Source organism: Lemur catta, chromosome 9, assembly GCF_020740605.2.
Source record: "Lemur catta isolate mLemCat1 chromosome 9, mLemCat1.pri, whole genome shotgun sequence".
In the NCBI taxonomy this organism is placed as follows: Eukaryota; Metazoa; Chordata; class Mammalia; order Primates; family Lemuridae; genus Lemur; species Lemur catta.
The window spans coordinates 52,686,679-52,701,144 of NC_059136.1; the positions used below are offsets into that span (position 1 = coordinate 52,686,679).

The 14,466-nt window shown below is 32.2% G+C and overlaps 1 protein-coding gene across 7 annotated transcripts in view; it reads right to left on the minus strand.

The window, feature by feature from the left end:
• OXR1 (oxidation resistance 1) overlaps positions 1-14,466 on the minus strand; it is a 157,704-nt gene that overhangs the window by 50,342 nt on the left and 92,896 nt on the right. For all 7 annotated transcript variants that reach the window (XM_045560918.1, XM_045560920.1, XM_045560916.1 and 4 more), the window contains 4 exons: positions 14,189-14,271; positions 11,989-12,096; positions 10,919-11,032; positions 4,480-4,632 (listed from right to left, as the gene is read on the minus strand). In XM_045560918.1, the coding sequence (XP_045416874.1) occupies positions 4,480-4,632; positions 10,919-11,032; positions 11,989-12,096; positions 14,189-14,227 (414 nt within the window). In that variant the 5' untranslated portion in view covers positions 14,228-14,271. The remainder of the gene's footprint in view (positions 1-4,479; positions 4,633-10,918; positions 11,033-11,988; positions 12,097-14,188; positions 14,272-14,466) is intronic.

The window sequence follows — 14,466 nt, forward strand, 5'->3', positions numbered from 1 at the left end:
TGGATTAGATGGCCTCTAAAGTATCAGTAATCATTTTTAATTTCACCATGAAAAGCTATGAAATGTTAAATACATTTATATAAATAGTGATATAAATCTGAAAAGTCCAACCCTCTTGTTTTATAAATGTACAAATTAAAGTCCACAAGCAGCTGTTAGTTATTATAATATTTATTGAATGCTTCATATGTATCATGCTTTATATTCATATTTCATTTGATCTTCACAATCACAGCTCTGAGATGGGCATAATCATTTCTCATTTACAAATGGAGAGCTAACACTGACAAAGGCCAAGCAACTTGTGTTCAACAACCAGGATTTAAAACCCAGGTAGTTTGTGTTTTATACTACATATAATCCCTCTGCATCCAAGCCACAAACTATAATCACTCCAAATCAAGTGCCAAACATTCATTAATCCCATTTTTAACTCCCCTTCCAGCATATTCGTGAACTATAAAAATGAAGAGCCAAAAATAATTCTAAAAATAGAATCGTTTCTTTTCCTTTAAATCGTGCTTGATTTGGTATTACACCCTCCTCACAAGTCCACATTCAGCTCTGTGAACTTAACTGGGTTAACTTTAAGAACATAAAATTTAAGTTATTACCTTTAAAAATAATCCAGTACAGAAAGTAAAAAAGTAAATCCTACGGAAAATGGTCTTCCAATCACAAGTGAAAAAAAGCTACTGTAGATGTTCAAGATAATAAGAGACATTTATCATTTACAGTAAATACATGCAATATTGGAGAGGAGATGTGTGTATGCATTTTGGTGAGGGAAAGGGAAATATGAAATTGTGAATAGCACTTCTTTTAATTCAGTCCAGGGTTGCCTAAATAAAGAGTAACTTTATATAAACCATAGCCTATTTATCTTTCAATTAATATTTCAATTAGATTCCTATACATCAATTTGTATTCCTAGAGCACATTACCAATTCAAGTCAATGAGAGATGGTAAAGTACTTTGTAAGGAACATTTACATTGTCAAAGATAATCCAAGAAATAGAAATCAAAAGTAGAGTATATACAATGTAAAAAAATTTAAAGGTGGGAGAGAAGTTATGAAAGATGGGAAACCGTTAACTTTTCTTTACACTATATATATCTATGTGTACAGCAACTATCCAAAGATGAGAAAAGAACACTTGAAAGGAGCAGAGGAAATAATCTCCAGAGTCCACAGAGTCAGGAACAGTTTGTTCTTGCTAACCAAAGCAAAAAACGTTGTATTAACATGGCCTCAGAATACTCAAAGGGTATTGCCTTGATAAAGGGAAAAATTTAGCTATAGACTAAAGGCTGCTCTGGTCTTGCCTAACAAAACTTAAAAACAAGCCATGATAGAATCAAGAAACCTTAACTATGTCCCAGAAAAAGTGCAAGAATATATATAGGAATACAAAAATATCCAGCACCCTACAAGATAAAATTCTTAATGTCTGGCATCCAATCAAAAATTACCAGGCAAGCAAAGAAAACACAAAAAATGGATCACAACAGAGAGGAAAATCAATAAGCAGAAACAGACCCAGAAGTAACAGTGGTGAAGGAATAGGTAGAAAGACATTGAAATAATTATTATAACTATATTCAAGAATATGAAAGAAAGATTGTGCACAGTAAGAGCCAGTTTGAATTTACAGGTATGAAAACAGCAATGTTTGAGATGAAAAATTTAATGGCTAGCATTAACAGAAGATTAGACATCACAGGAAAAACACTGGTGAACTTAAAGCAATTAAAATTGTCCGAGAAAAGTGAAAAAAAAAAAAAAGAGAATGAGGGAGGTGTTAGACATAATATCAAGCAACCTAAAATATGTATAATTGGAGTTACCAAAGAAGAGGAGAGAGAGTATGGGAAACAAAAAACATCTGAAGAGATCTGGCCAAAAATTCTCCAAATTTGATATAATTTGGGGGAATGAATAGGTGGTACACAGCGGATTTTTACCACGATGAAACTAATCTGTATAGTACCGTAATGGTAGATACATATCATTTTACATTTGTTAAAGCCCATAGAATGTACAACCCTAGGGAATCTTAATGCAAACTATGAGCTTTACTTAATGTCCTAATACTGCTTCATCAAGTGTAACAAATATACTACATAAAGGCAAGATGTTAATATTGGGTAACTGGAAGGAAGGTGAAGAGCATATACGTGAATTCGACTTTATGCTCAATTCTGTTCACTTAAAATTGCTCTAAAATATAAAGTTATTAATTTTTTAAAAATTCAACAGGGGAAAAGTGTGATAAAGTGGTACAAAATAAAAAATTTAAGTATTATTTTTATATGCACATATAATTTTGAAAAATACATAAATATGATATAGTATTTTTTTAAAAAAAGGAAAAGTAAAGGGATTTTTTAAGACAAATACTGAAAGAATTAATCACTGGCTGACCTGCACTGCAAAAAATTTAAAAGGAAGTCCTTAGGCAAAAGGAAAAATGATAAAGATGCAGATCTGAATCTATACAAAGGAATAAGGAGCATAGGGAATGATAAATAAGTGGGTATACATAATATTAATAGACTTTACCCTTATTTTAAAAATTATTTTTAAAGCAAAAATAATGTATTTTGAGGTTTATAACACATGTAGAAATAAAAGGTATTACAGCAAAAACACCAAAGCTGAAAGGAGGAAAGTAAAAATATACTGTTACAATAAGGTTCTTATATGTAAAGTGGTAAGATGTTACTAAAGTGAGAATGTGATATATTAAAATATATATTATAAACTCTAAAACAGCCACTAATACAATAAAGTATTATAGCTAATAACCCAACAAAGGAGATAAAAGAAAATTATTAAAACAACTCAATGCAAAAGAAAACAAAAAAAGAGGATTGGACAAATAAAAACAAATAGCAAGACAGTAGATTTAAACCTAACTATATCAATAATCACACTAAATTAAAAGGCAGAGATTATCCAAGGAAGCAAGATCGAACTAGATGCTAACTATAGGAAACCCACTCTATAAAGAAACAGGCTAAAAGTAAAAGAAGATTAACCATGTTAACACTCATCAAAAGGAAGCTGAAGTGACTATATTAGTATCTATCAAAGTAGATTTCATAGCAAAGAACATTACCAAGAATAAAGAGGGTCTTTCATAATGACAAGCCAGTCAATCTCCCAGGATAACATAAGAATTCTAAACACTTTTATACCTAACTGCAGAGTTTCAAAATGAATGAAATAAGAACTGATAGAACTGAAAGAAGAAAACAGACAAATCCACAATTATAGTGATATATTTCAATGTTCTTATGTCAAAATTGACAGAATAGACAAAAAAAAATAATCAGTGGAAATACAGAAGAACAACACTATAATCCAACTTGCCTTATTGACAGTTGTAGAATAATCCACCCAACAACATTGGAATACACATTCAAGTGCACACATAACATTTATCAAGATATACTGTATTCTAGACTACAAAACAGGTCTCAATAAATTAAGTTTTCAAATAGTAATAAGTATATTCTCTGATCACATAAAATCAAATTAGCAATTTGTAACAGAAAGATACCTAGAAAATTCAGAAATATTTGAACACTGATTAAAATACTTCTAAATGAGTCAAACAAGAAATCAAGGGAAAATATTTTGAATTGAATAAAAACAGCAATACAATGTATCAAAGATTATATTTTAGCTGGGATGCAGCTAAAATAATACTTAGGGAGAAACTGATAGCACTAATTGTATTTCAAATACTCGTAAGTTATGAATTATGATTATAAAGTAATGGTTCTCATGTGCTACTTTTAAAGTTAGTATCATGTTATAGTCAATTTCTAAGCAAAACCTCAAGTTTATTTTCCAACTCTGTTACTTTACTATATTCCCTTTGCAGACTGGTTTTTTGCTTAGAAAAGCAGCAAGATATGGTAGATAAAACAGATTCAAACAAGGTGTGAATTCTGGCTATGATAGAGAAATCTTGAACCTATTAACCTTTTCTGAATTTTGCTTTCCTCTGAAGAAGAAATAGGACTTCCTATTTCACAGGATTGTTTTGAATTGATAAATTAATTAAAATACCTCAAACAGTTTCTGGCATATAGTAGGTACTCTGTAAATATTAGTTATCTTCTTGTTTGTGTGTTATACTAAGTTTGCAAAAGTTAAAACTCCAAACAGTGGCCAATAGCGGCCTTTTATGTGTGCTTTATGAAATATTCTACCAACAGCAAATTAGCTATGACTCTTTGCAGTGAATTTATTTATATCCCATTGCCTTTAACAGGTTCCACAGACTACCACACTCTAAGTTATGATCAAGGTCTATACTAATCCAAAATAACAATATCACCAATATCTTTGTTAAATATCCAAGCATTTCCTGATGTTGATTACTTAAAGTGTAAATGCCAAACTGTCATGTGTTAGTAATAAATAAAGCAGGATTAAAAGTTTTCTCCAAAATGTCATTCATTACCTTGCCACTGGTAATATACTTGCAATTAATTTTAAGAAATTTCTCAGTAAATGCTTCTTCCTCCTCAGAAGTTGAAGACACAACTCGTGCAGGTCGAATACTAGTAAAAGTAGATGAGGGAGTTGTTTCTTTTGGATGGACTACCTCAGGATTCTGAAGAACAAAAGAAAAAAATGGCACTTCAGAAAACTAAATAAAAATGAGCACATTAATAAAGCCAAATCAATAGCTTTCCCCAAAAGTATTGTTCCTTCTCAACATATTCTAGAGGTCAGTCCAAAATATTCTTATACTAAAAAATCATACGAAAGAACTGGCACCATTTTCACGTTCAGTAAAGATCTCAAACACAGCTTAAACTTACATTTTCAGTGGTTTTTAATGCAGATACACACATAAATACAAACAATCATATGAAGAATACTGAAAACTGTACCTCTTCTATGCCCACACACTCTCATGTACATGCACATACACTCCAGATGCTCCTGAATTAAACCACTGGTCTTGATAAGAACATATAATATCGATCAGGTGTTGGGAGTAGAGAAAAGGAGAAGAGCTTGTTTACAATACCTAGTTATATAGCAGAACCCATTCACCAGAAGAGCCTTTTAAATCTCAAGCTACAAAGAGTTTATCAATATCATTCTACAAAGTATTAGTTAATCACAGCTTCTTAACTTTTTCAATGCCATTCTCACAGTGAAATCTAGGGACCCCTCTTCTCAATGGTTAGAATAAAATATAGGACTATAAAGAAAAACAATTATATTGAAACACAATTATCAAAACACTTTAAAAAACAAACGAGATATAGTACTATGTATGCTTCTTTATTAATACATTAAATAAAAAGATCTAGTGGTGATTCTAATAATTATAATTTTGAATATAATTGTTGTTTAATGGCCATTAACATTTTGTGATATCTACAACTCTAAAGAGAACTGAAAATATCTGTGAGTTCTACTGAGGACAAAGTTAGAGGTATGCCAGGTATTACCTATGGTTTGTTGCTAATATTCTTAATTTTTAAAAATGTTAGATTTCACTTAAAAATGTTTATATCCAAGTTCACAGGCCCTTTAAATATTACTCACAACTCCACTCCCAAAATTCATTACTCTGTACGTCATAGGAAGCCTAGACAGATGGGTTTTACCTTTGTTTTAAATATCTCCAGAGACATTACACACCTTATGAATAAATGCACACTGACCTGTGGAATAGTTTTTATAGTAGCAAGGTTCTTCTGAGTTTTGAGTTAAAATCTGCCACTTTGTAACTTCTACCTAATAGCTCTAATTTGGCCTTCAGAAGTAAAAAAGACTGCCTCCTCTTCAATCTCATGAACTCTGATATATTGGAAAGGAGTTCTCAAACCTTAACATAGCTTTTTCTATACTAATAAATATATCTATTTATTTCAACCCATATGAGTTACTAGAAGATTTCTATAGGAATGGAGCATTTCTGTGTGATATCATGTCAAATCAAAATGACTTGAATATTTCTTTGCAAGGTAAAACTAAGTCTATATATGATATGTGGCAAAAAGGCCAAGCATTTTGAACAAAGCTATCTTTTTCCAAAATGGTCTTCTTCAAAAGGAAATTTTGGATGAACATTTTGCCCATTAGCAAAGGTCACTGATGAACTGGATGATATATGCAAATCATTTTATAAATATGCAACTGTTATAGACCTGTTATAGACCTAGTAATTGGGGAATACAATGAAAGGTTCACTGACTTTGAGAATCATGACATCATCCTCAAATTAGCATTTCAGCCTCATCTAGTTGATATCACCAAGGCCCTCTTTACTACAGATGGAATCAATTGAGCTCTCAGTAGATGACATTTTAAAGTCACTGTCTGATGCTAAGAAAGATCCAGTTGAAACGTGGAAAAATGCAGAATACCCAAGCCTTTGGCAACATGCTCAAAAAATGCTTTCTTGCTTTACAACCACTTATTGTTGTGAACCTACATTCTCCTACCTAATCCAAATCAAGATGCCCTTAAGGTCACAAATGGCCCATCTAGAGGATCAACTGAAACTGCAGACCTCCATGCTGCAACCAAATATTCAAACGCTTTCCAACAAAAAGCAGACACAACAAAGTCATTAATAGGTTAGTTAACTTTAAAATTAACAAATAGTATTCATTTTTTGAAATTAGTAAGTACATAGTAGTTAGGTTTTTACAAAACAATCTGTATTTTTAAGTATATCTAATTGAAGTTTCTTGAATGCAGCCTTTTTGATTACAGCTAAATTAATGTGATGTTCCAACATAAAAAGATTTCCCGCTCCAATCTAAAAGTTTTGTAACATATATAAATTCATCTGGCACAGATATTAAATAAGAGATATTAATAATCTAAAGATATTCATGAATACTTGTTATATCTAAGTGTGTTATATGGACTATTTCATTTAATTTTCAAATTATTCATATGAGGTACACCATGACCTTAATTTTTAAGGCTTAGCCAAGTTTGATAACTTGCCAAATGAGTAAGATAGAGCTCAGATGCAAACACATGTTGCCAACACATGAAATGGTGAGCTAAATGGCAATACTATACACCTTTCCTTTCAAATCTTCTGCCAAACAGTTGATAAATCTGTTCAAACAAACAAACAGCTGAGTCACAGCCATAAGAGGGTCCCCTGCAATTTGGCAAAAAACTATCAATAAATTTTCTTTGTAACTGCTCAACTACCCGAAATCCAGTTAATAATATTATTATCTACTATGTAACCATATTATTCACAAAAGATATGTATCAAAGTACATTGTCAAATGCTTTCCTTAAATGAATGATACTTTCTTGAACGACATTATCTGCAAGGTTCCCTCAAAGTCTCAAATTCTAAAATTTAGCATTTTATAGCAATCCCAATTTGTCAATGTAACTATTGAAAAGGATACATGAAATTAGTTTAGCAATGCTCAAAGTATAGCACAAAAGAGAAAATTTCTTTCAAAAAAGATCAAAGCTGTTCAGAGGAACTGTTATCAGACTTCATTATAACTTACATAAATGTACATTATTCAAAGTATCATTATCTCTACATACATGGTTTTGACTAGTATTTATAAATTCTGATTTCAGCCTCATAGTAAGTCACTACAAAGCTGGATATTTAGGAAACCAATCAGTGGTTACTGGAAGTATGAACTGACAATTTCTGGGAAAAACATAATAATACTAATAGACATTATTTTAATTAATGTACTAAAATATGAATTATATCCTAATAAAACATAATATCCTTACTTCTAAGGGACTTACGTACTATGGGACTGCAGTCCCAACCCCTGGGCTGTGGACTGGCACCAGTCAGCAGCCTGTTAGGGACAGGGCTGCAGAGATCTGGGCACCACCCTCCCCACCCCTGTCCAAGGAAAAATTGTCTTCCAGGAAACCATGAAACTTAGGGCAGGGAGAGGGGAACACAGCAGGAGGGCGAGCCCAGCAAAGCTTCATCTGTATTTACAACCACTCCCCATCACTTGCATCACTGCAAGAGCTCTGCCTTCCACCCACCCACCGCACTGGTCTATGGAAAAATTGTCTTCCATTAAATCAGTCCCTGGTGCCAAAAAGGTTGGGGACTACTGGTATGGGAGACATAAAACCCAATAATTACAATACAGAAATATAGGTACTTTAGATATTCAGAAAGTTATGTAGAAATATTATCTTGGAGCCTGGTAATGAATATAATTCTAGGTTAAAAAAAAACAACTAAAATTTACAAAATCACTATTAAAAAGAATTACTTCTAACTATTGCCCACAATCTTTTTGATAGCAAGTGATGACTATCATTTAAGGTAAAGGGAAACTTAAGAACTCTTTTGTCTCTCATCTCTTTCCTTAATCCCTCCCTGAAACAAAGGATTTATTCATATAATTGATCAAATTAGGGGATATTTTTTGGGCCATCTCTGACAGTTGCTGAGTTGCTGAAGGTTAAAAAGTCATTCACATGATTTTATTATTTTTTCTATCTCTTTCAAGGACATGGCAAATGTGAGAAGAGGATCCTTTATCACAAAGGAGGAAGCACAGCCTAGTTGCTCCAGTAAGTTTCATCATACTTTTCTCTTTGATCCTATACCTTCCAAGAAAACCAGTTGGCAGGCAGACTGGAGTTAAAGCTGAGGGACAAGAAAGGGCCCAAATGTTTCTAGTCAGGCAAGATGCTACAGACTAGATTTTCAAAATTCTGCTTTAGGGTTTGAAACACAAACTAAATTAACCTAAGGATACACACTTGTCCTTTGTCATTGCCCTTTATGCATACATCTCTTTGTAAGTCCCATGGGAAAATGGCATGGTTATATTCAAAAAGGTATTCTTGTGTCATCTGGTCAGCAATACCTGCCATTGAAACCTGACCCCTATTCTTATTAATGATAACAAATGTAATACAGGGAATCCTCAGGTTATGGATGATCCCACTGACTGCATTCTGTATCTACAAAAGGGCTTCCAAGGCTCCCCGTAAGGATAATTGAGTGTTTTACAAAGGTTTACCGTACAATTAGCGAGAATATCAACTGCTATGAGGCCATTTATGATGAAAAAAAGAAAAAGGCTGTGCAAACAACCCTAGGTACCTTTTTCAAGAAATTGCCTTTAGTAGTAAGCTCTGCTCCTCCAGCAATAGAATTAAATACTGATTCTCCAGCACCCACTCCATCCTCTCCAGCATAATCTCCATCATTGTCTTCTAATTAACGGCAGCCTACATTCTTGCCTCAAAAATGCCCCTTCTCATAAGCAAGACACTGATGCAACATTAGGTATTAACCTTTAATATTCTTTTTTGAAATTTTTCCTATTTCCTACCTAAATTTCTTATATCAGTTTGTTTTTACGTTGTTTGTTTGAATTAAAAGAAAGAGGATGATGGTTTCTATAACTTATTAATATAGTACAGGGGTATGATTATTATTACAGTATTATACTGTATTATTATTACCACATATGAGCCATTACAATATTGTTATTATTATTATTACCATATAGTGCTATTGATCAGGGATCCAAATTACATACGAATACAACCTAAAGACTTTCTCAGAAATGTATTTCGTTCATAACCTGGGGACCACCTATATATTCATTTCATGTTAACTGTATTCTAAAGTACAGTATTGTCACATTTATACAAATAAGATATCCAACAAATCAACATTTGAAAAGACCCCATTTCTTTCTCTCTCTCTCTCTCTCTCTCTCTCTCTCTCACACACACACACACACACACACATACATACACACATACACAGATAAAAGTCTCTGGCCAGGAGAAAAATAGTTATTAGTAATATCATGTAATTTACTCCATGAGAAAAGTAGAATAAGTAAGAAAGCTAAGAAACAAACAATTATAGGCAAATTAGCATTAGTAATTTATGTTTTAAGAACCAAGAATGGGCTGCCCTTGGGGAAAGAGGATCTAGGATCCAGTTGGTGCAGTTTTACGGCTTTTCCTTATACATACAGTTTAAAATTATTATTTAAATAGATAATATGGGCATACAGATTAAAAGGAAACCTCAAAAGGTACAAAAAAATTTGTCTCATTTTTAGTTAAAAAGATCAGCACCAAATAATTAAAAATTTCTTCATTTGGAAAAAAAAATAATTTGTGTTTTGTTATCAATTTGCCATTTACTATTCTAAACTTTGAGTGCAAACTGAGGTAGAGAAGAATGGCTGTCTCCTAAAGTCAGGAGAGCAACATAGAAGAATCTCCCACAGGAGTCTAGACATTAATAGAGGAATAGCTTTTTACATGTACACAATAGGTTATCATAAAAATGGAAAATTATGATTAGTATTCATTTATGTGGAAAAGGCACAGAAATATATAATTCCTTTCAAAGAAATTTTAATCAAAATTATTTTAAAAATTTGGTTCCTTGAAATTCACTTGTAAAATGAACTTATATAGAACATTCACATTATTCTACTATGTTGATACTAAGAATGACTAAGATGATAAATTATTTTTTAAAAGGTAGTATGTCAGAAAAGAATTCACTTCAGAGTTCTAAGTACTATATAAATATTCACAGAAACTGAAATAAAAATCAATCTGGACACGGACTTTCTATTGTGATAATTTCATATTTGTTGGGTAAAATTCCTTTGCAAGTTAAATTATATATGGCATTTATAAGACAGAGCTGATGACTGCTTTTGGACCATCACCACCACGAAGGGTAAGTCACTTTAAACTATCTGGCTTAATAAGAATGTTTCACTTTAAAAACTGGGATTTACAAATTTAAATAACAAAAAGGTAAAATTTCATTCTAACCACAAAGTAGAATGAAAAAACATGATGATCAATGCATATACAGTCAGATTTATTTATAGCCATATTTAAAAAGCACAGATACTTACAGTGGTCTTATCAAATTCAGCCTCGGATGACGTTGGTGACAGAGGACTTATGGGGCTTAGAGATGGAGAGCTCTCAACACTGGAGACATATTCAGGATCAGGAACATATAAAACCTGCAAGAAAACATTCACACAAAGATTCAGTCAAAGCAATGTTAATAATCAGATGGTGTTCTTTAGGCAAGGACTATTAACAATGATCTTTAGCAATAAATATAAAAAACAAAAATCTTCAAATTACAAGAATATTTATTCCCATAACAAGTGAAAAATTTTACCATAACAAGTACCAAAGTTAAACAAAAGGACATTTAAAATCAATTTAGATACAACTGATAATACATACAGTTGGGATAGGGTGGGTAAACAGTAATTTTCATATACTATGGCTGTTGCTGCTAAAGGACAATTTGGCAATAGCTAGCAAAATCAAAAACGTACATATTGTTTGACCCAGCAATTTACTCTACAGAAATACCTGTATATAAAGAAAAATAGATATGTACAGGAGTGTTCGCTACAGCAGTGTTAACAGCAAAAGAGTAGAAACAGTCTAAAGCTTATTGTGATTGACTAAATAACAATATTTCAGTACAACATAGCACCATCCACACATGAAAGTGTGAGACAGAGCTGTGCTTAAATCAAACATTTTCTAAGAATTAAGGTTAAATTTTAAAAAACAAAAATAAAAAGGCTAGAATATTTCAGGAAGGAGATGCAAACTGGTAACTGGTTGCTTCTGGAGAGGAAAGTGAAAGTTTAAAATGGAAGGATACCTTACCATGAAAAAGGTGGGAATTTTTTATCATGGCGCATGTACTGCTTTGAATATTTTTAAAAAGCTCTCTATATTTAAAAAGACAGTTTACAATCATTTCCAGTATGTATTAAGAAACTCATGGAGACATAAAACAGTTAATTTTCTCTTATAGGGCGAATATGATTTATTAAAAGCGTGCATAAAAAGTATTCTCAAATTTTGTATATTATTCACTATAATGCAATGAATACTTTCTGCCTTTCTACTTAATACTTCTAAACATCAACACGTTGATAAAAGATACTACCTGTCCAGTAACAACGGCTCGGGAGAATAACTTATTTAATTGAACAAGTTCATTGGGTGTTGTATCAAATTTCAGGGCTATGCTATTCAAAGAATCCCTTGGTTCAACCTGTTTAAAAGAAAAAATAAATTATTTTAATCTGTTAAAACAGAAAAACTAAACTATAAAATTTAGTGAGCATTAACATGTCTAGGAACCAATTGTGCACTTGAATAATAAATGGTATTGTCATCTTGGAAGATAACTGTCAAGAAATATTGTGTTTTGTTAGCAAGTCATCTCAATCTATTATGACACAAAATATATGCTTTATCACAATACATCACAATTATATGCAGGCTTCTACTTCAAGCAATTTCAAAATACAAAATATAATTTAAACATCACAAACAAATGATTTTCATTTTACAAAGGTTTTAAAATAATATACTATCCCTTTGAATAATTTCTAAAATATATGCAACTTCTAGAAATATACTTATTTTATTTTAGCAAAGTACACCTGTATTAAACTCAAAAATCTACTTCCAATAATCTTTATGTGTATATTCTACCATTACATGTATAAATTAGAAAAATATTTGAACCAAAGTTGACCAATCTATTTTTGAATCATTAGTATATTTTCATAATCACATGTATAGAAATTTTAAATAATAGAATTTTTTCAATTGTCCTTAAAAAAGTCTTTTGATCAGTCAATATATTTCTTTGGAGTCCTTATTACATAGGCATTAAGAAAGCTCTGAATACAACTAAGTGCAATCCCTTTAGTGCACAAGGGATTTACAATCTAGTTGGAAAATAAGATAGACAGAATGAATAAGTTATATAAAACATGAAGAGCAATTTAAAATGAAACAAATGCAATAGAAGTTTTCAGAATGGATAAAGCACTACATGCTCTGAATTGTCCAGAAAAAATGTTATAGAAGAGAAATGATTTAAATCTGAGTCTTGAATAAGGGGTAGGAATTTGAGAAGTAGAGAAAAAAGAACTTTCAAAGTGAAGAGAATAGAACTGACATGGTTAAGGGACAGAAAAGTATAAAACACATTTGTGGGATATTGCCTTTCCTCCTAAACCATCCAGAGTGGACTCATGAAGCACAGATTTTTAGGAAGGTGAGTTAAATCTCTATAAAGGATGGGGTTAAAAAAGCATTTAGAAATAGTTACAAAAGACTTTAAAAGTCAAAAAAAGCAGATAGGCATTGTGTGTGTGTAAAAAAATATACATATTTTTGGCCGGGCGCAGTGGCTCACGCCTGTAATCCTAGCACTCTGGGAGGCCGAGGCGGGTGGATCGCTCGAGGTCAGGAGTTCGAGACCAGCCTGAGCAAGAGCGAGACCCTGTCTCTACTAAAAATAGAAACAAATTAGCTGGCCAACTAAAATATATATAGAAAAAATTAGCTGGGCACGGTGGCGCATGCCTGTAGTCCCAGCTACTCGGGAAGCTGAGGCAGTAGGATCGCTTAAGCCCAGGAGTTTGAGGTTGCTGTGAGCTAGGCTGATGCCACGGCACTCACTCTAGCCAGGGCAACAAAGTGCCACTCTGTCTCAAAAAAAAAAAAAATACATATTTTCTTTCATGGTTTTGTAAAATCAAATTAACGCCAAATACTTGGCTTAATAATCTAGTTCTGCCTCCTTCCTTCTATGCAAATGTCCCCATTTATAAAATGTCTGTACAAATACAAGGTGTATACAATATACACTAACTCCGTAAATTAGGTGATGATATACACAAAAGGTTTCTGCAAACATGTTATTTTGCAGCAACATCTATAAGTTTACAAAGTACAGTCATATCCATAATCACACAATTTATCCTCACAATGATACTAATAAATGGGATGATAAAAGTACCAAAAACACCAAATAGTTATAAAGCAAGGAAGTTACGATGCCCAAGTGACATCTTATAGTACTGCCAACAGGGCTAGGATTAATGGGACAAGAAAATGCATGCCAAAAAAAAAATAATACTCCTGCAGTTGATTAGATTTAAAGTAAAAAAAATCCTGAAATACAATTAAGAACTTAAGTATTATTAATAATAAAACAGTTACCCAAAGTGAAATACAGATTTTTAAAATAAGGCAATTAACAATCTTTGCCTCATTTACAGTACAAACAGAGAATGCCTTAAGACTATTGCAAAGATAAATTGCTTTTTCAAAAGCAAGTAACTTACGGTATACTCAATAGTCCCCTTAGGTTTCTGAAAAGACATTCGTCTCCCATCTTTCTTGTCTAGGGTCTTCTTTTGGCCAGTGTCTAAAAAAAAAAAAGAGGCAAAACTCCTATTAAAATTCATTTTCCTTTCAGTGTAATGTCAAGGACTGCTGAATAAAGCTTATTGGGCAGATGTCTAATTCACTAGTAATACAAATTACTCCCTGGGATTCTCTGCTCTAAAAAAAACAATCAACTGTCAAAAAAAGGAATTGTACTTCCTCTCTGCTTGCTTTA